Source organism: Ochotona princeps, chromosome 18 (genome assembly GCF_030435755.1).
Source record: "Ochotona princeps isolate mOchPri1 chromosome 18, mOchPri1.hap1, whole genome shotgun sequence".
Taxonomy (NCBI): Eukaryota; Metazoa; Chordata; class Mammalia; order Lagomorpha; family Ochotonidae; genus Ochotona; species Ochotona princeps.
In genome coordinates, this window is record NC_080849.1 from 31,520,772 (window position 1) to 31,544,118 (window position 23,347).

The 23,347-nt window shown below is 37.6% G+C and overlaps 1 protein-coding gene across 1 annotated transcript in view; it reads left to right on the forward strand.

Annotated features, from left to right (window-relative positions):
• Window positions 1-23,347, forward strand: part of CCDC178 (coiled-coil domain containing 178) — a 421,150-nt gene that overhangs the window by 88,890 nt on the left and 308,913 nt on the right. Inside the window, exons 6-9 of the mRNA XM_058676893.1 lie at window positions 3,103-3,125; window positions 10,561-10,643; window positions 14,078-14,278; window positions 18,297-18,517. Of these exons, the coding sequence (XP_058532876.1) occupies window positions 3,103-3,125; window positions 10,561-10,643; window positions 14,078-14,278; window positions 18,297-18,517 (528 nt within the window). The remainder of the gene's footprint in view (window positions 1-3,102; window positions 3,126-10,560; window positions 10,644-14,077; window positions 14,279-18,296; window positions 18,518-23,347) is intronic.

Below are 23,347 nucleotides of genomic sequence, written 5' to 3' on the forward strand. Positions count from 1 at the left end.
TGCAGGTACTGGCCTGGGAGCTGCGACTGTTGCTTCCTACCCAGTGCTGGGTTTCACCATAGTGAACCGTGTATGAAGTTCCTAGTGTAAAATCTGAGCTTGATTCTCTCTCCTTTCCCTAAATGGCAGCCATCTCTCTCCATGCTTAGTGTTGGGGGTGAGGTGACATGAATAACTCTTTCTTTACTGCCTTCTATAATGCATCTTTCCTTGTACAACAACCACGCATTATAGTCTCTTATTCATTTTCTTGCGTTCTTGGGAAAGTCAGGGGATGGAGCTGTGCAGGTTGAGTGCTGGAGTTTGTTTCTGTCTTGCTGCAAGTCCCTGTTCCTAACATTCTTTGACCCCATCTCTCGAATGCATCTCAAAGCCGAAAATTCATGCTCCTCTGCCCCTACGCTCTGTTGTATTAAGTTACTTTAGGCCAATCTTACTCTTTACTGAATAATATAGTAACAAGCCTTTCTTGCAATTTTCCTTCTCAAGGTATATTTTACTCACACTTGTTCTCCATAAAACAGGCCATATACCTTGTTTTCTTAAGTATATTATCAGTAAGTTTAAAACTCTCTTCTGAAACTTTCTTGCCCAGTCTCCTTGGCGTGGAATAAAAAAACCAAACAACATAAAACAAACAACAAACAAAACTAAATATCCCTTTGCAGAATAGTATTTTTAGGCTTAATTTCCCTTCATATACTTTGCTTACTTTATCTCGTCATTAATTCATTCAGCTACTTTATTAACCCTATTTAATCCTCATTCCTTCCCATAAAAACTATTTCCTTCGTAAATGTAATACAAGTATCTTTCCTTAAAATTTCATATGACATTTTGCTGACCAGTGCTGTGAAAATTATATATTACATTGTATTTTTTTATGTGTCTGTCGCACAAGATTATGCGATCTTAGAATTTAGGGTCTACATACAATTGACCACTAATCATAGTGTATTTTAGAACATGGAAAATTATAGGCATCAAAGAAATTTAGTGAATAGATTCAGGAATAATTTCCTAAATTATGCCAAATTCTTCTTGAGATTATAATTATAAAAATGGGAAGGATTTGCTTGGTCCTTAAAAAGTCTTAGATTTTACATGTTGCTTTGTAAGCTTTGTTTATATTTGTAAAATAATTTGGACATTAAATAGCGTATCTACCTGAAATGCTAAATTGAATGTAAATTCAAGGATATGGAAATTTGTTTTGGAAACACTGTTCACTAGTACACCACCCCAACAAATGTCACAGGATACAAAAGCAAACTCTTAACAAGAAGCCGTTTTTTTCCTAATTTTTTTAGAGTGAAAATTAAAGGTCTTATGTATACTTTTTTGGTTTTTAATGTAGTATTTAATATTTCAAATATTTGGCAATATTTTACAATAAAAGTATAAAGTTAAGATAACCAGTTGAATGAAACAGGAGATAATGGGTAATGTGGTTTAGAGCTTTTTTTTGGATTTCCCACTTGGGTACAGGAACCCAAGGCTTTGGGCCATCCTGTGCTCTTTGGCCAGACCTTTAGTAGGAAGCTGGATGGGAAGTGGAGCTGGTGTCACCCTTATGGAATTCCAGCAGTTGAGGGGAACAATTAGCCAGTTGAGCCAACACACTGACCCCAGTTAATGATACACTTGAACCGCAATTTCATATTTCTTCTTTTTAATAAAGTGGAAAAGATATGTCTTTAATTTATTATATTTTTGTCTATTTTAATATTTCTGTTACAACCTAAGTATATGTTCTTATTTTTTCTGCTACAATATTTTGCAAAAGGTTGTAAATTCCTTTATTGTACTTTTAAGTGATGGAACAGACTGATCACTGGTTGCCAGTTTGTTTTTTGTTTGTTTGCTTCTTAGTAGCTCTTTAAGTCTGCTTGTTCCATAGGCTTTTATCTAATAAATAGGTTTATTGGGACTTTATTACTGGAAATTGTGTTTAGGTTAAAAAGTGCTCAGCCTCTTCTTTTGCCTAAATAAGTTTACATCTGAGTTTGTATTACTCAATCCTTGATGAATCTGCCTTTGTTTTTTCTTATTCACCTTGTTATGTCTATTGTGAGATTCTGCTGGTTACTGGCATTTTACCGTGTTTCTGTGTGGAGGCATTATATCCCTTCTGGGATTGCCATTCCTTCTTAAATGGAACATCAAACAATCAAGCTAGAAGAGCTGTTTTCATGGCATAAACAGGGGACAATTTTCCAGCCACATTCTAGTTTCTGGTAATGAAAAGCAGCAAACCTGATTCACCTTATGCACAATAGTCTTCCGATGGCCATCTGCTTATTCTTATATTCTAGAAATTTCTCACAATCTCCACAGAGAAGCCTTTTCCTGACCTGCTTTCCATTTGTACATTTTGATTTCCAAATTTTTATTCTGTTTTCACTAGCAGAAGATTCGATTGTTTTGTACTTCTTGAAGTTGTTCTGAACTATTTGCTGCGATGGTTTTATTATTTCATGTTGTCTGTGATTTTTCTGTATACATGCTTGTATGTGTGGGGCTCCAGATGTTGATAGTGTGGGAACTGAAGAGAAGTTTTGTATGCTCATTATAGCCTTTTGATTTGATGGCAGTTTGTAAACTGTGTTTTTGGTAATTTGTGCCTGTTACTATCCAATGTATAATTAGGATTTATCTGTGGAGCATGACTTTGGCCAAGGAATTTGTAATCCAGTAGTGGTGTACTGTTATGGAAAGCAATTATTTGGGAATTTACATACAGTGTTCATCACTCTTCACTGGCGTATTAGGATCCAGTGGATGTCATGGATTTATTGTTATTCAGAAGTCTTTTGAGATGAAGTGAAATTTGAGTGAGTGCTCGATAAAAGAGTAACATTTAGAAACATGAGCAAAAAGCATACAACCATTTGCTGGGAGTAATAATGAAGGAATAAGAGTGAGTTCTTTGCACATGTTCCAAAAGTAACAAAAAAGCAAAGCTTGGAAAAATGTAGTAGCAGATGTGAGTAGAAAATAGAAAATTTTATCAGTATGTTCAGGTTTAAGGGAAGTTTATGCACTGTCTTTTGGGATGTTCAAAATTAGATTCTCATTTAGATTTTTTTTTTATTTCGACAGCTTGAAACTTCCTTTGATGCATGGTAAGAACCTTTTATACTTCGTTATTGTTCCCTGTGTTAAATTTTTTGATCATCTTCTGTAGATGAAATTTGCTTCAAAGGGATAGGAAATTAAAGCAGGATGTTTCATATTAAATATTTCAGTGTGTGCTTTAAAATATAAGCATCAAGACATCACTGAAAATGGCAGAATAGGGATCTCTAAGGCTCCAGATTTTATATATAAATATGTATAAAAGTTCCCTCTGTAATCTCTAAATCTACCACAAAGAAATCAGCTACCAGGGCAGACATTTTGGAGCAACTAGGGACCAGCCTGGGAAGGACAGAAGCTGCTGCAAAGCCATTAAGGAAGCACCACAGCATATTCAGCGGCTGCTTCCTAGCCTGCAACCTTCAGGTTGATGGTAGCCAGGAAGAAGATGACTTCATTGTGGCATAAATTGGACCCGAAACACGAAGAGAGCTTTGGCATATCAGACTGCACTAGATGGACCAGCAAGAAGGCCTGTGCTCATTTGCCTCACACAATCACAGGGCTGTGAAAACGTTCAGACAGGGTTTGCTGAAAGCCTGGAAAGTTATAAACTTGCCACAGCTGTCTGGAGTAATGGATAACAATTGGCATGAGCACATTAGAAATGAGGATGTCTAGAAACACAGTATTAGGGAAAGAAAACCATGAAGGAATAGGAGTTTTGGTGGTATCAGTATATATTGGAGTCTCCAGAAGACAAGATGAGGACTAGCCATATGCTCAGAAAATAACTAAGAAGACCCTAATATTTGTCTTTTGGTTAATAATTAGGATCTGCAAAGGCAAGAACTGAAGTCAGTGAATGGTTGTAAGTGGGCTGGATAATAACATTGAAGGAATACTCCAATATAGAGTCAGTCTGCTAATTTAGAATTTATTTTTCCTTTCCTCTCATTCCAGGCAATCAAGTTCACTAAGACAAAACATTGGCTTATCATTAAGCTAAGAAAAAAAAAATTTTAGTGTCCAAAATGATAGAGAAGCACAAATTACAAAAATTGTTTAGAAGAATCACTAAACAAAGGACAAATCACAAAAAAAGAGTAACAAGAAATCTACTCTAAAAAAAGCACAAAACATCTGGTTTTCCATAAAAATTATTAGGCATATGGAGAAAAAAAGGTCCATTCTTAACAAGAAAAAAAAAGCACTAAAATAAACTATTTTTTAAGGAACTCTTAAAAGTGAATTTATTGAAGTCAATTCCTGGCACCTGGCATCAGGCTGTTGTGGCCATTTGGGCAGGATACAAGTGCTTGGAAGATTTGCTGTGTTTCCCCATCTCCGTCTTGGTCATTCTGCCAAATAAGTAAATGTGTCTTTAAGAAAAAAGTAAAGAATAGGGAGGAGTTTTATGGTATAGCAGGTGAAGCTACCACTTGTGACACCTGCATTCCATTGTGGTGTGCTGATTTGAATCTCAGTTACTCTCAATCGTGCTTCCTGCTAGTGCATCCTGGGTGGCAGTTGATGACACCTGAAGTACCTGGGAATCTGCCATCTGCATGGGAGACTCCCAAGGAGTTCCGGTTACTGACTTCAGTTTGTCTCAGCCCTGGTTTTGCAAGCATTGGGGGAACCAAGCAAAGAGTGGAATCTCTGTATCTCTCTCTCTGTTTCAGGTAAATCAAAATAAATTTTAAAATAAACTTTTAAAAAGTTTACCTAATTAAGACATCCCCAGGTGAACAGAATTTAGGGGATATATATCTGATAGACTTATCTCTAAAAATCCTAAAGGAATGCTTTCAGGTCGAAATGAAAGTACATGGGATTTTAACTCAAATACATTTGAAGAAATAAAGGATAATGATAATAATAACAACTACAAAATAAATATAGTAATTTGATTTCTGTATACATTTTTTGACTAAAATAAAAATGGATAATACTCATGTGTTGGTGACTCAGAGTATACAAATGTGTGTATTTGTGCAAGTGACATAAAAAAAAAACCCTCAAAAAAGGTTTTTTTCTATTGTTGAAACTACATTTACCTTAATTTGGACTTAACTTTATAGTGAAGAAGTTAATTGAAATTCCCAATGTAACCAACAGTAAAATTACTAAAAAATTATTTTTATTGAAACCATGTAATAAAACACAGACACGAAAAATAATCATGAAGTCATTGAGGAATAGGAAGATATTAATAATACAAAATGGATTAAGGTCTCCAAATGAAATGTGTGTGTAGACATGTAGCAACATGACCTCAAAACAAGCAGAATGATATAATAGCAGTTTCAGAGTTTAAGTGCCCCCTGTCTTAATAATGGATAAAAGAAAAATGGGGCGGGAGATATAAACAAGTCACTTAAACAATGCTAGCACCAAAGAGACCCAGCAAACATTTAGTATTTTTTTTTTATTCATTGATTACATTGTATTATGTGATACAGTTTTGTTGGAACTGGGGATCACCCCACCTCTCCCCCCGCCCTCCCCCCATGTGGAATATTCCACCTTGTTGCATATCCACTGATCAAGTACAGTTGAGATTCCCTCTTTGCAAGCATAAACCAAACACAGAGTCCAACATCCCGTAGTCCAGTCTAGTTCCTCAGCTTCCTGGGGAGACTCTGTCCAGTCCGAGGGCAGAACCATCAGACTATCAACCCGATCAATTAAAGGCTCCAACGTACCCTCAGCAATAATTAACTTCGTTGTGTAACTAATAGTTATAGTATTGAGTAACCAGTATGTTAAAAACAATTGCAATTTCTTAACCATCTTCTGTGATCACCTCATTGTCAATTCAGTTTTAGTTTATACACAACATATAACATAATATACATAAAATAACATGTTTTACATAACATCATATCCTTTTAAATTAACATGTGGTATCTGACCTTTTGGGATTGGCTCATTTCCCTTAGCATTATGGTTTCCAGTTTGGCCCATTTGGCCACAAAGAACTGCATTTTGTGTTTTTTAATAGCTGAGTAGTATTCCATGGAGTAGATGAACCATAGCTTTCTTATCCAGTCTTCTGCTGATGGGCATTTCGGTTGCTTCCATGTTTTTGCGATTACTGATTGTGCTGCTATGAACATTGGGGTGCATGTTGGCTTCTCATAAAACAGGTGTTTTGGGTATATTCCTAGGAGTGCTATTGCTGGATCATACAGTATGTCGATTTTGAGTTGTTTGAATGTTCTCCATACTGATTTCCATAGAGGCTGTACCAACCTGCAGCCCCACCAGCAGTGGAGTAGGGTTCCCTTTTCCCCAAAACCTCGCCAACAAGTGTTGTTGGTGCTTTTATTCATGTGGGCCAGTCTTACTGGCGTCAGGTGGTACTCATTGATGTTTTAATTTGGATTTCCCTTATTGCCAGGGAACTTGAGCATTTTTTCATATGTTTATTTGCCATTTGGGTTTGTTCCTTTGTGAAGTGTTTGCCCATTTCCCGTGCCCATTTCTTGAGTGGCTTGTTTGTTTTGACATTTTGGTTGTTTTGTAGTTCTTTGTATATTCTGGAAATTAGCCCTTTGTCACCTATGTCGTGCGCGAAGATCTTCTCCCATTCTGTGGGTTGCTTTTTAACTTTGTTGATTGTTTCCTTCGCTGTACAGAAGCTTCTTAGTTTGATGAGGTCCCATTTGTTTATTCTGGTTTTGATTTCAACATTTAGTATTTTTGAAGAGTTTTTGTTTTTGTTGTTGGAAAGGCAGATATACAGAGAGAAGGAGATACAAAGCAAAGAGATTTTTGTCTGTTTATTCGCTTCCCAAGTAGCTGCAAGGGCTGGAGCTGAGCCAATCTGATGCCAGCCACCAGGGCCTTCTTCCAGGTCTCCCACGTGGGTGCAGGGTCCCAAGGCTTTGGGCCATCTTCAACTGCTTTCCTTGGCCACAAGCAGGGAGCTGGATGAAAAGTGGAGCATCTAGTATGAACTGGCATCCATATGGGATGCTGGTGTGCAAGATGAGAACTCGAGCCACTGGACTACCACGCCAGGCCCAGGAATATTCTTTTAATATGCACATAATTCACAATATATAAAATGTTATGTACCCACAAATTTCAATACAATTAAAATGTCTTGTCCCACTGATTAGAATGAAACTGGAAATCAGTAACAGAAACTTATAAAACCCATATTAACATAGAAATTAATTTAAAAAACTGGGCTAAAGCAATGACCACAGAATAAATTCAAAATTACTTTAAAATCAAAATTGGATGCAGCAAAATAGTATTCAGGGAGAAATCTTGAGCTGTAAATTTTTACATTAAACTCAAAATACCAAGTAGAAATAAATAAGAATATTAAAATAAATTAAAATAATTTTTTAAAAATCAGCCAAATTCATGAACGTTTAGCTACAGTGACAAAACAGCGAAGATTCATGCTTCTAAAACCATGGAGTATATTGCATTGTACATAAATACACAGTGGTGTATCAACAAATTCTGCAACCAAGATAAAAAGAACTAGGGACACTTAAACACCAAAACTGACCCAAAAAGAAGTAGAAAATCTGAACAGACCCATTTCAAATAAATACCTCAAGTCAATGATCCAAAGAGTACCACAGCCAAAATCCCCTGGCCGGATTGTGTCTCCAGTGTATTTATTCTACAACATCATAGCGCTGCTTTCCAAACTCTTCCAAGTCAGAAAAGAGGAACCTTACTAACTCATTTTATAATAGTATTTTCTTAATATTAAAGGCAGATAAAAAATCACAAAACTGGAGAGCAGTATCTTTATAAATATTCACATCAAAATCTCCTACAAAATACTAGCTACTCATATCTAGGAAACATTCAGAGGCCTGTACATCATGACGATGCCTTATTTTTCCTAGGAATATGAGGGAGGTTCAATATAGAAAAACCAGTCAGTATATTATCAAGTATTAATAAAATGAAAGTCCGTATGACAATCTCAATTGATGAGAAAAACATGTGACGCAAGCCAAGTTTTTTTTATCCCAAACATGATGGTTTTCGAGGACCTTACTAAGCATAAAAACAGGCATTTATGAAAAACCACTTGGCTCACATTCTACTTAAGGCTGGAGACTGAACTTCTGCAACCCAAGGTCATGAGTAACACATGAATTTCCTGCTGTCATCTTTCGATGTTGCAATCTGTACACACTGCTGGTGTGACTGTAAAATCGCCCAGACAGCATGAAAAGCTGTTGGTTCCTTCAAAAATAAAACCCACCAATTACACTCCTTGATGCATACCCAAAAGTTATTAAAGCAAGGGCTCAAAGAAAACTTACATAGAAGTGTACATAACTTCAGTATTTCCATCACCAAAAGTGTAAAGCAGTGTCACATCCATCAGTGAACTAATAGTTAAAGAAATGTTTTATATTTATGATGAAATATTCTATAAAAAGAAAGAGTCTTGATACACACATCTTGGGGAAACTATTAAAATTCAAAATTCTTTTTTTTAAAGATTTATTATTATTGGAAAGCCAGATATACAGAGAGGAGGAGAGAAAGAGAGGAAGATCTTCCATCCAATGTTTCACTCCCCAAGTGAGCCGCAACAGGCCGTTGCTGCGCCGATCCGATGCCGGGAATCAGGAACCTCTTCCGGGTCTCCCACGCTGGTGCAGGGTCCCAAAGCTTTGGGCCGTCCTCAATTGCTTTCCCAGGCCACAAGCAGGGAGCTGGATGGGAAGTGGAGCTGCCGGAATTAGAACCGGCGCCCATATGGGATCCCGGGGCGTTCAAGGCGAGGACTTAAGCTGCTAGGCCACGCCGCTGGGCCCAAAATTCAAAATTCTTATACAAGGTAAAAGGAACCAGAAGGAAAGTGTCAGTTATTATTATGATTCTAATTGTAGGAAATATCCTTCACAGATGAAAACAACTCTAACATTGTGAATATAACACGACTGATTTTATCTCATAGAACTTTTACCTCAATTAAAACAAAACAAATCAATGTAGGACTTTATTGGTCCAAACATCAACTGAACAGGAAAGAATAAAATCTATGTATGATATTTTGTGATGCCAATGCCATTGACATTAAAATGCTTTGGGGGAAAGCATCATTTACAAAATGATTGAGACAATTTTTAACTTTTTAAAAGTGAAAAAGCAAGAAAAATTACATGAGAATTTCTCACAAGAAAATTAAAGCTTGAAGAACAAAATATAATTATTTTCTGACCTTGGAATAAATAAGCTTTTCTAAAGCATGACGCAATATCACAGCAAATATTATGCAGTCATAAGAAATATGAAACTAATGAAACATACCAAACATAATGTTATGTGATGAAATTAGAGTACAAAATTGTATCTAATTTCATAACAATTAAGATATCAGAAGGCTGTTGGATTCTATATTATCTCTAGAGAAATTAAACTAATATGGGCTTATTTTTATTTAATGGGTATATATGCTACTATCTTTGGTTAATTTCATATTTCTGTAATGAGCAAAAATTACTACAATGAAAAATTTTAAAAAGAAATTCTCTACTTTGTTGTCAATGCCAATTTTCTCAAATTTTGTCAGAGAAAAAGCACTTCAAATTTTTTCACCTCACTTGAAAGAGGGTAAGAAAGGAAAAGAGAGAAAGAGACTGAAAGAAATAGGGAAAAGGTTGACGGGTTGACAGAGAGAGAGAGAGAGAGAGAGAGAGAGAGAGAGAGAGAGAGAAATCCATTGAATCAGTCCCCGGCTAGCTACCCTTGCCATGCATGCCTGGGGTCAGGTCTCCCATGTGGGTGGCAGGGACTGAATATTTGAGTCATCGTTTGCTGCCTTATGGAGGTATGCATTAACAGGATTCTGGATCAGGCATGGAGCAACCAGGACATGAGCCAGACATTGCAGGCATCCCAAGCAGTGACCTTGCTGGTATACAAACAAAACAAAACAAAACAAAACAAAACAAAACAAAGCGTTTTTTTTTTTTTTTTTTTTTTACATAAAGCAGTGAAGACTAGTTGAGGACTCAAATGACACCAGAGGAATGCTGATAGAGAGATATTTCATATAACATACAGCACTTTACCTACAAAGATACTTTAAGAAGAAAACAATATTTTGAGTATATTCCTAACAGTTTATTAGCTTTTTTATTAATGTTTTGCTAACAAAAAGTCTGAGATGTTATTTTTACTCCTTATAATGTATATTTATTACCCAGAAAATGCTAAATTGATATTAGAGAAATTGGTCATCCGCATTATTCTTGGTTAATTCCCTTTTTCATTTATAGCAACAATTTCTAGGAAAGGCCACTTTGTTTTTCCAAAATTACAGTTTTAAATGAGTAATGTGTAAAAAATCTTAAATTTCAACTAATTGTCAATCTCACTAAGTAATGCCATATATAGTATGTTTTTACGATAAACATTTGAAATTCAATATAAAAGTACCATTTAAAATGTGTTCCATTAAGCAGAACCTCCTTCATCAAATAGGAGCAGAACTTCCATGACAGACGTGAAAGAAGATTGGAGTATTGCCATATCAGATAAAGAAGTCCAACCAGAACAAGAGAGAGGTAGAGTTTATCCTCATATTTAGAGGAATGTGTAATTGTATTCTGTTTAAAATTTATTTGCTTTAATATGTTCCAGATGCTCATAGTTGCCATGTTTCATGATTACATAATTCTATGAGCAGAAAACTGTTTCTTGATGACACTTATATACCAGATGTTAGTCAGGGTTTTGAGTATACACTGGTTCATGTCTCAGGAAGTAAACTGTAGTTCTGTGCTGTCCAATAGAACTTTCTGTGATAAAGTGTCCATATTTTAATTTTTCCATAGAGTAGCTACCAGTGTCCAATGAGACTGGGAAACTTTTGAAATTTCATCTTAATTAACTCACGTTTGTAACTTGAGGTTTATGGCTACCATATTGGATACTGTAGCTTAATAATTTTACCACCATTTATAAAATGCAACATATTTTATATCATGGTGTAATATGTGTGTTAAAATTATCCTGCCCTATTTATCAAATTTTAAAAAATACTTTTTTTTGTTTGAGGGGCAGAGGTACAGCAAGAAAAAGGGAGAAAGAAAGAGAGATTGAGGAAAACAGCAAAATAGAAAACCTTCCATCTGCTCATTCCTTTTCCAAATGTCTGCAACAGCTAGCCTTGGACTAAGCTGCCACCGAAAACTGAGACTGAAATTCAGATCTTCCACATGGGTGGAAGCAGTCCAGTTCCTCAGGCCATCTTTTCCATCCCTCAAAATCTGCATTGGCAGGAAGCTGCTGTTGAAGGTGGAGCCAGGAGTCAAACCCAAACATTCTGATGTGGGACATGGGCATCTAAACCACTAGGGCAAATGTTCGTTGCTTAAATATATTGCTGGGATTACAGTTGAGACTTTGTTTTTCCCTTGCCACAAAAATTCATGGCAGAGAAAATGAGTGAAGAACGCCTAATAAGAATTTTTAATAGCAAGAGTATTTCATTGTTGAAATACTTTGCTAACAATAAGGCTACATTTGTATGTTTTCCTTGTGCAATTGTTATCTACAAAGAAGATGACAACTTCATTAGTTGCCTATCAAGTTTTCAAATGACATATGTTAAGATATGAACATATTAATTGTTACAGTCATAGTAAAAATGAATTACAAATATGCTGACTCTAAACATGTACATTTGGCCTAAAACATAAAACAGTAGCAGAATGAGGGAGCTTTATTGTAGCTTAGCATGTTCAAAAATTAACTTGCAGGTAAATCCTTGATAAATCAACATGAAATAGCAAAACTGATTGAGATGATATTTGGAAAATAATTAGATTTTATACACAATGAATTGCAACCAACTCAAGTTACGTAATAGGCATTTTTTTGAGAATAGCATTATAGGGACAGAAAAAATAAAATTTGTCCAAACATAATAAAAACATAATGAAACATCATGTATGTGTATGTGTGCACATAGATGTATGAATGTATATATGCAAGGCATTACCTCTGTTGAATGTTCATATATAGAACAAAGTATTCTATAAGCATATTTTCATTAAAAGATAATTAATAACATAAAGTATCTAGGATACAGTAGAATTTGGCAAATTAAAGCAATATATTTTAAAAGTTTAAATGAGGAACTATTGTAGAAAAAAAATCATCATTTTGTGTTAGAACAGACATTTGTGCTCTCCAAAATTCTGTCAGAATGCACCGAACTTGCTAGACAAAGCCACTGATTGAGAAGCAGACTGTGTGACTGTTGACCTTGCACTTGTAACCATTTTGGACCCATTATATAATAATAATAATAATATCATATAACAGCAGATTATTAAATTTATTATTCAAAACCAGCAAGAAAAAGAGAAGGGAAAGGAGGAGGGAGGTGGAGAAGAGAAAGAAAGAAAGGAAAGAAAGCAAAGAAATTGATGAGTTGCTTTAAACTTTCCTCTTGATGTTTTTACTATATGCTTTTGTAACATCAGCTCTTACAAAGTATTTAATTTATTGAACAGGCAGACAGAGAGAGGTGACAGATAATTCCTATTCACTATATCATTCCCCAGATACATCCAACAAATTGAACTAGGTCCTCTTGAAACCACAAACCTGGAACCCAGTGTAAATCGTACATATGGGTGTCCAGGAACCAGCCACTTGAGTCATCACTCCCTGCCTCCCAGGATGTGCGTTACCAGGAAGATCTGGAATCAGAATTGGAGTCAGGATTTGAATCCAGGCACTCCTATACAGGATGTGGGTGTCCTGAATTGCATCTTATGCTCCAGGTCAGCTGTCTGCCCCAACCTCAGCTTTTTGATAGCCTTGTCTGTCCTGATATTTTGTGTTTACATGTTGATCAGGAAGCTGTGGTTTCATAGATACTGCCAAAAATCAGGGCCATTCCTCAGCCCCAGCATTATCTGTGATCTAGCTTTGTCCTCACAAATGGAATTTACCTTTGCAAATTGGTGTCCTGAACTTCTTAGATGAATCTCATTAAATATATAACAACAACAAAAGGTTTAGTCGTTTTGAAGGCAGTTAGAGAGAAAGGGATATACACACACACACACAGACATACGCACTGAGAAACAGAGGAAGCAAGTGAATGAAGAGAGAGAGGGAGACAGACATACAGATAGACAGAAAAATCTGTCATGTTCACTTTTCCAGTCCTTGAATAGCGGCAATGGCTGGGACTGGACCAGGCAGAAGCCAGGTGTCTGGAACTACATTTAGATCTCCCATGGGACACTTGGGCTGGCATCTGCTGCTTTCCCAGGCACGAAGTAGGGAACTATATTGAAGGGGAGCAGTTGGGTCTTGATCTTGTGCCTTGCTGGCTTTGCAGGTGGCATTTCAGCTTGCTCTGCCACAGTGTTGAGACCTACTTACTCTTGTCATGTCGAATTTTGACCAAAGTCACTCTTTGCAGGAATAAGACCTGTATCTGTCTTCCTTACTTCCAAATCTCTAAAGTAAAGCATGTCACATGAAAAATTAATAAACACTGTCTCCCAATAAGGGGGCATTAATTTATGTTATACCTGAATAAATGGGAAGCTGAATTCCTGGCAAGCCTATGAAACAATGTGGTTATTTGATAAGACTGAGGAATGTAAAATGTCTTCCTTCTAGGAACCATTTGAATAGATTGAATATTTATCTGATATAGTCATTAGGATTTTATTATGTAATTATGCACAGATATAATATAAAAACAAAAATTCTGTAGCATATCTTGGGAACAGAATGTGTGTTTTTCTTAAAAAAATTGTTGCTTCTGAGATTTAGCTATTTTGATTGTAAAATGTCCATTGAAAAATCTTGTCAAAGGTTGCTGCATTATAAAAAACAAAATTACAACATAATTTAGCTTTCTGTAATTCTCTTGTTCACTATTGAAAAGTACATTAGTAAAGTGATGACCCATTTTCCTATTACTTGGGTTGATTTGTTAACAAATGTGAATACGTATGTCCTTTTTAAGATGAAATATGTCCAGAATTAAGGCAAGAAATGGAAACTTTGCTTTCGGAAGCCATCCATCTTATTAAAAGTCTAGAAAGTGACCGGGCTGAAGCTGAGGAGGCTTTGAAGCATCAAAGGATAAGAAAGAAAAAGGTCAGCCTAAAGATTGATGCTTGGTCAATCTGGAAGCTTCAAGAACTTCCACTTGCTGTACAGAAAGGTAATGGTAAGAATTTTCCATGTTGTCATTTGCTCTGTTGGCACAGCACAGTTAACTATAGCTCTCCATAAAAACCTTAGCATCTAGAGTAACATAATTTCACGTACAGACCAAGACTCTTGCATGAGATACGAAAAACTGCTAGCCTCCATGAAAGTTTTACCATTAAGCATGACATTATGTTTAGATTTTTTTTTTTAGAAGGATGATGTCTAGCTCTGTCCTTGGGGTCACACCCTGGAGGACTTTGAGACCCAGGGACTCTTTTTTTTTTGTTTTTAAAGATTTTCTTATTTTTATTGGAAAGGCAGATATACAGAGGGGAAAAAGAGACAGAAAGATCTTCCATTTGGTGGTTCATTCCCCAGGTGGCCGCAGCGGCCAGAGAAGAGCCTGTCTGAAGCTAGGAGGCAGGAGCCTCTTGCTCATCTCCCACGTGGGTGCAAGGTTCTAAGGTAAAGCTTCGGGCTGTTCTCTACTGCTTTCTCAGGCCACAAGCTGGGAGCTGGATGTGAACTGGAGAAGCTGGGATTAGACCGGCACCCATAAGCTATCCCAGCATGTGCAAGGTGAGGATTTTAGCTGCTAGGCTTCTGCGCCGTGCCCTAGCTTTTTTGTGTTTGTTTATGAAATTACTTTCTTGTTATGCCTCCAGATTCATTCCTTCACAACACTCCCCACTCTCCAGTCCCTACTTGCACTTACACGATCTGTTTTGTGCTCCAGGAAGCTGACTCATATTGGGCTATGTGACAGATGTGTTTAGCAGGGTGGGCATTTTGACACAGTAGTTTAGCTGCTGCTTGAAATGCCTGTATCCTATATAGTGCTGTTTCAAATCCTGGTTCCCCTCTACTTCTGATCCAGGTTCCTGTTGATGTGTCTGGAAAGCTAGAGGGTTTTGGGTAAATTATTTGGCCACCTGAGAGACCTGAATCGAAATCCAGACTCCTGGCTTCAACCTGGCCCAGCCCTAGCTGTTACGGACATTTGGGCAGTAACCAAGACATCAAGTTCTCTCTCTGTGTAATTATGTGTGTTTCTGTCTCAGTGTTATTCTGCCAAGTCATCCAATCAGTCATACCAAAAAAGCTATATTTTACAATAATTGGCCCAATGAATAAGGATTAGTGGCATGAGGCCATGGGGCGATAATAGAGAAGATTAGCTAGCATAAGGGTATTTATAGCCCTGACTGCCTTTTCCTGCTTGTTCACTGTGAGTCTATTACATCTTCCTCCTGAAATCCAGAAATGTTGTCATTTCACTGTCAAGAAAGATTACTAGACATAGGTTTCCCATCATGAATTGGGGACTGTATGATCCTACAAATTACCAAATTGGATGCCCATAAAAGTATTCCCTTGCAAAATTGAAGGGTACATATCATGCCCAATAAGCATCTGCAGATTCCCTTGGCACCGCCATTACTCTTGCTTCTATAGAGTGATTGTCTTTTTTCATAACCTGTATTTATGGCTTCATGACCATTTAATGGAATCAGAAAGAATCATATCTTGGTGTATGAATGGATTTGAATAATATGTTGGCGGAACTTGGAGCTCTGCTGCATTCCTCTCCCAACATGGGAAATGCAAAGGGAAATTCAAATTCATCCCAGCGGGCAGGATTGTAAGCGTCCCATGAATGAGAGATGCTCAAGGCGGGGAGTTGGAATATCAATGTAGGATGAGCAGAGGAAGCTTTGGAGAGCTTTGGGCTGCTGACCTTTCAGAAGTGATAAAGATAATTATCCGCTTATAAATGCTCATCAGGGTGCCACTAATAGGTCAGTAATTAATAAACTTAGAATCTTACTTAGTTTCTTTTGGATTGACATGTGAATTATTAAGTTTTACTATAATAATATAATAAACTGCATGTATTAACTCAGTGGTTCAGAGTGTGTGTGTGTGTGTGTGAGAGAGAGAGAGAGAGTCATTTTGACTGACTCATGGATTCATGGACTTGCCAATGGATATTCTTCATATCTTCAGACTGCAAAATCAATGGGTTGGCTCCAGGCTGTTTGGTTCATGTCTGCTTCATGTATCTGTAATTCTCTTTGGCTAGCAGCTTCCCAAGCATATGTCTTTCACATGGCAAATGGCCAGAATATCAAAGGATAGGTAGAAACAGTGTGCTGCTCAGGGTGCTGGCTTGAAACGGTTTGATTTTCCCTTCTCTTAAACGTTGACCAAAATAAGTGAAGCATCAAACTGAGAATCTATCAGACAAGGAAATGTCTATCCCACTGGGGAGGATAGTGAAGATCAATTTGATTCGTGGTATCTTGTACCTTGTAACTGCGTCCTAATTTGAATTGTTTTGCCGTTATTGCAACGTATATTAAAATGATCTCTTGACTGTTATTTTCTATTTAGGAAAATTTTTAACCCCTTTGTGATTTCTTTGTTATTTATTTTAAAATCATTGTTTTTAAAGTATTTTCATTGTGCTTAGAAAAATTTTTAGATTTAGTTACATCATGGTGAAATTAGAATTTTGTCAGTCAAAATATCCAGTTATAACTTCAGCTATGCAATCAGGGAAGAACTCAGTGATATCAAGGTTATATCAATTTTCAGATATATAAATGAATCTTGATTTTAAGAATCCTTTAAAATGCTTTGGTAAGTTGTCAAACAAATGTCAACTACATGAGGACCAGTTTTTCAATTTGGAATGGAAACTTCGGAAGTACGTAGACATTGCTGTCAGAGTCAGTCTTCAGGGAGTTCTCAAAGCTTTGATGTCCTGGGGGCTCTCCGTTTTGATATATCTGTCAGATATAGGAAACCAGAAATAAAGCTGAAGCTAACCCAATGTGGCAGGTCTAATTGAAGATCAAGTCATGCAGCTCAGAATGCAAAGGCCTGCATCCCCAGCGTAGGAGTAATACATAACAAACCACTCAGGTTGAGTATCAGGGAAACTGGACTGTTTCACTCATTCAGTGGAGGAAAACAGCTTTTGCAGAGTATTCTTAATGTACTGATTGTGAACATGCTTGTCATTTAGATGTGTCTGAAATAGTTAAGTTGCAATTGTTTAAATGCTCTGTTTTAGCAATTAAGCCAGGTGTCTGGTAGGAGTGAAGACTTTTTATTTTCTGTAAGACTAAAGTTTCAACCTGGGTGCTAAAAAATGAACTCAGACAAAGTTATGAGAGGAATAGTGTCGCTTATCATAAAACACACAAAATCCAGTCTCAATGAGTGTGACTCAGTAGAAACTAAACACAGAATTTTACTAAAAATATATTCAGATATTGGTTATACATGTGATTGTAATAGATGTGCTTTATACCTTTCAAAAATTAATAGAAGGGCAAAGAATTATTTTTCAGAACTAGAAAGCAAAAACAGGTACTAGGAGTTAAGATGTACTATGTAAATTTAGCAATTTAATATTTTATCAAGTTATATTTTAGACTCAGAAGAGAAAGATAATAGCTAAATGTGAAGTCGAAACGAAGTACTTGGAAGAAGTCACAGCAACATAAGAAAAATGTAAATGCAAATAAAATATTTAAAAGTAGCATAATAGCTTGGGAAGGTTCATGCCTATTTAGTAAAACATTATTTCAATTTTCTTACATGTTGCTTGATAGTATTTATAACTTTCTCCCTGTCGGCCCTAACTCAGTTCACGCTATGATTGTTGGATTTATACAGCTGCTTGCTGTTTCTTTGTTGTTGTGAGATTATTGATCTGTTTTTATGTTAATATTTGTCATTCATAACTTTCAGTTAATTCTGCCCTGCTTTTAACTGTATCATAAGAAAATCATAACCCTTTGTGTTTTTTCTTTTCTGCTGTTTCTATTTTACCTCACCATTTTATTTCCAGGTGGCCTTGGAATGCCCCTGTTTCGTGTTTTCTTGCAACATTTGTATAAAGTAACTGTTTTAGATGTGATCATAATAAATGAAATTTGTCACAAACTATTAATTTACAAATTATATTTTTTATTTTACACTCTGATTATTTTTTGTTCTGATCATCCTCTGTCTAGAACATGAGGCCTATATGAGAGATATTATTGAATTACAATGGCATCTTGAGGATAAAACCCGTGAAGCAAAACAGATAGAGAAACACAAGGTGAGATTGGAAGAAGCCAATGCGAGGATTCAAGCAGACATAGACTACCTGCTGAATCAAATCCCTCTTCTGGATGCCAAGCAGAAGCTGGAAGTGGAAGCTCTGAGGGAATGTTACCAAAAAAAATTCGAGGTAAATGAATGAATAAATGGCTATGTATCTCACAAATTATTAGTTACACAAAAGCATCTCAACCATAAAAACTTAGCATATGTCAGAAGGTTTCATTCTCACTGGAAGTCTGTCTGTTACTTATTTCCCGAAGTATTCACTAAACTATTCATACTACAATTATAATATATTGGCATGCAGTTTAAGTGGATGGTCTTCCCTTCCTTCATTTTGTACTTCAAAATATTTGTGAAAAGTGAAAACATAACTTCAGTGACAGGCACTTGTCGTAGCAGTTAAGCTGCCAGCTAGGACAAGCCTATCACAGGCTGAAGAACCTGCGTATGTTTTCCACCACTCCAAACATTGTGTCCAGCTTCCTGCAGGCGCAGATCCTGTAATGGCTCAAGGAGTTGGGGAATGTGGGAGATGTGCATTGAGCTTCCAACTCCTGACTTTGACCTTCAGGCTAATTCAAGCAGTGGGATGTGAACCAGTTGATGGAAACTCTCACTTCTGTCCATTTTCTTCCTCTCTGTCTCTCTCTGTCTCTCTCTCTCTCTCTCTCTCTCTCTCTCTCTGTGTATCTTTTGCCTCTAAATTCCTTTTAGGAAAGTTTTATTTTAGTACAAACATTTGCAATCCATTATGAAGGATCTTTAGAAATTCTATGAGAACTGTAAGGTGTGTAGAAATCTTTGTATGGATTTCAAAATATTTCACACCCAAATAAACTTGTCATTTCATTCTGTTTTTCCATATACATTTGAACTCCATGATGTGTGCTTAACATTTAAATAACCAACTAACACGATTTTTGGAGATTCTAATACTTTTTTTTTTTTTTAAGTTGGAGAAGCAGAGAAGGTGGAAGGAGAGAGAATGAGAACCCACCAACGGGTTCACCACTGAAATAATACTGTCAGTGCTGACCTGGCCAAAGCTGTTCCTTTAAAAGCTCAGCACTTGAACCATCCATGCTGTATCCCGGGCTCTGCATTGAGGAAGCTGGACTCCGGAGCCAGGGGCCATGGCTAGGTCAAGCACTCTGATGTGGCATGCAGGCATCCTGAGCAGCTGCTGCACTGCTGGCCAGATGCCTACCTTGCAGCCCAGTCCTTTATAAAAGTTGTTCCTGGATTGAAGGAAATGCCAAGTAGAAACTAACAATTTAATTGCTTATGAAATTATATGAATGTCATGGAGTGTGAGTGAGATCATGCCAGACAAGTCTAGGGTATAATAAGCCCAACTTGGTGAGAACAGGGTCCACTAGATATTAGCAAATGACAAGTCCATGTGGCAATCCAGTCTGAACCGAAACCCTGAGAAGAACAAATGGACATTACTCCGAAGACCTAAACTTGATTAAACTGAAGGCCTATGTCCCATTTCCCCCCAGCAATATAAGTTATCCTAGGAGACATACAGCGAACAAGCTGGGCACACTTACAAAGCTATATTCACCTTTCCCTGGCTTCTTTGTCCACATTTCATTACTGCTAGGCCTCACCTCTCCCGGAACTCTTGAAAGTACACAAATTAGAAATACAAATGATCTTAGCATTAACATCTTTACTGTCCGCTCAAGCCATGAACAGAGGAATACAGACATACCAGGGCTATGCTCAGGGGCTACCTGTCCTGGGAGTCTGTCCATAGGAAGCCAGAGAACAAGCAGGTACTGAGGAGGCTAAGAGTCAACAGTGCTAAAGAGACTGAACACATGACCAAGAGAGCAAACCCCTCCTTATCACAGGCCTTTAGGGAGCTTGCAAGGGGAGTGGTTGCACAAAAATGCAATACTGCCGCTCTCAAGGCCTCTTCTGGGTCTCCCACATGGATGCAAGATCCCAAGGCTTTGGGCCGTCCTTGACTGCTTTCCCAGGCCACAAGCAGGGAGCTGGATGAGAAGCGGGGCCACCGGGATTAAAACCGGCACCCATAAGGGATCCCTGTGCATACAAGACAAGGACTTTAGCTGCGAGGCTACCACACCAGGCACATGCATTGTGTTTTTAGTGATCAATGAGTGTTTAACTTTTTGAAATCATATAAGGGGAACATTGTTTACATCTACAGTAAAATGAACAAATGTAGATTTGTTCTAAATAGAACTATCAAATATCATTCAGTTCAATTTCATTCACTCACCTTCAGCAAAGAGAACCATTAATATAAATTTGACATATTTTTGGGCCTGGTGTGGTGGCTTAGTGATTAAAGTTCTCACCTGGCACACACTGGGATCCCATATGGGTGCTGATTCGTATCTTGGCTGCTACACTTCCCATACAACTCCATGTCTGGGGTCTGGAAAGGCAGATGAGGATGGCCCAAAGCCTTGGGACCTGCACCTGCAAGGGAGACCTGGAAGAAGTTCCTGGCTGCTGGCTTCGGATTGGCTCAGCTCAGCTCTGGCCGTTGCAGCCACTTGGGGAGCGAACAACTGGAAGATCTTGCTCTCTGTGTCTCCTTCTGTCTGTGTGTCTGTCTTTCCAATAAAAATAAATCTTTAAAAAATTTATTGCTAAGGAAAATGTGTATATTTTATACACCTTTGTATTTAAGCAATTTGCTTTAATGCTTATTATCTACATGAATAATATGTTTTGTGTAGCTTTCTACAATTTCTAGTCTGGTATTATTTCAGTTTAATAATAAAGCTACTGTTCTTCCACGTTTTATTTGCCATTTTCTATCAAGTAGATATTTCACAAATTACTGGTTACCATATTAGCTCTCTTAGCCATCTAATATTTGGTAACTAACCACTGATTTACTGCGAAGTATAATTACCCATGTACTTGTTCTACAGAGCTTGTGTATGTGTGTGTGTGTGTTGTACAAATTTTCTTTTGGACAAGTGCCTCAGGGGGTTTCCCAGGTCGCAGTTATCCATGTTTTTGATGTTAACTAGTTACTGCTCAGTCACTCCCCACAGCACATCTAGCAACATGTTTCACTGTAGTAGCAGCAGCACTGTGGATGAATTCTTATTTCTCCACCTTGGACAAGAAAGCTAACATCCTTTCTCCCCCACATATTGCCATTTGCTTTTCCTCCTGATGTTTCTAAGGAGATGTGAGTGGGAGTTATTGGCTGCGTATTCTAGGAAATCTTTCTGAAATAGACTGACTCAGTGGGAAGCAGCACCCTTTTGCATTGAAACTTTGAATCATTTTCTGAACTTTTGCAACCTCTGCATGATAGTTAAACCCCCCAATTTCTAATTCACACAATGAAGCAGTTTTGGGAATGGAAGCCAAATATTCTTTTTTTTTAAGATTATTTTATTTTATTACAGTCAGATATACAGAGAGGAGGAGAGACAGAGAGGAAGATCTTCCATCCGATGATTCACTCCCCAAGTGAGCCGCAATGGCCGGTGCTGCGTCGATCCAAAGCCGAGAACCAGGAACCTCTTCCAGGTCTCCCCACGGGTGCAGGGTCCCAAAGCCTTGGGCCGTCCTCCACTGCTTTCCCAGGCCACAAGCAGGGAGCTGGATGGGAAGTGGAGCTGCCGGGATTAGAACCAGCGCCCATATGGGATCCCGGGGCGTTCAAGCAAGGACTTTAGCTGCTAGGCCACGCCGCCGGGCCCAGCCAAATATTCTTTAACATTGAATAAGAAGATAGAAGGAGCCTCATGTCCATTTAAAATCAGAAAAATAAATTATAATATTTTAAAGCAACTTAATTGGCAAATTTCATTTACTTCCAGCTGAACTCAGTCCCAATATATGTATTAATTTTATTATTTTTTGTCATTCCTTAAAAATGTATATGTTTAAATTGCTGTGTTTTCCCCTAACAGTGGACTCTGGTATCTTTTAGGGAGAGGACAGCAGAGTTGTTAAACTAAGGGAGGACTAGTCTTAGAAATGGGAGGAATGCAAGAGAATTCATTTCAGCAGCCCAGGAAAGAGTAACCTTGATGTAAATCCAGTCTTGGCTCCTCTGATGGTTAATTTTATGTAACATAGTGGGCCCATGGTGTCCAGATATTTGGTTCAACATGATTGTGGATATTTCAATGAATGTGTTTTGGACATCAAGTTAACCCTAAAATTAGCCAATCCAGTTGAAGCTGGTTACTGTTCACAGAAGACTGACCTCAGGTTAAAAGAAACACTGACAACACATAGCTGTTGAACTTGAACTGCATGGTTTTTTTCTGTCTGCTCATCCTGTCAGTTATCTTGCAGATTTTGGCCTTGGACCTCCACAGTCATGTGGGTTACACTCAAGTGCCCCCTGGATTCTGTTTCCCAGAAGAACCTTGCTTAATGCAGCTGTCATTAATAACTACACCCCAGCTACCATTTCCTCATCGTTCTGCTGTCGGCTGATTCCAAAGTTCCTATAAGAGCTTCTACTTATATACCTTTAAGTGAACTGGCTACCTTTTAGCTATTCCAGATAACAAAATCAATGAGTCTGATACTGTTGACCTCTGAAGGGGGAGCCAGGCACTGCTTTGGAACCATCTACTCTGGGTATACCACGCAAGGGAAAGCAACTACTCAAAATAAATTGAGACATTAAAAGATTATCGATGTGCAGCTAGACTATATTAACTCTCTACTTCAAGTGGAAGGAAATCAATTCTTCAGTAAAAGAAAAGCACTTCTGTTTCATAAAATGAACATAACTAATGAAACCAAAAATGAAAAGCAGGGATTTGGCATTGAGGCATAGGTAATGAAGCCACTGCCTGTGACACTGCATCCTGTATGGGTGTTGGTTGGAGTATCATCTGCTCCACTTCTGATTTAGCTCTTTGCTGATGTCTTTTGGAAAGCAGCAGTAGGACAGCCCAAGTGCTTGACCACTGCCAGCAATGTGGAA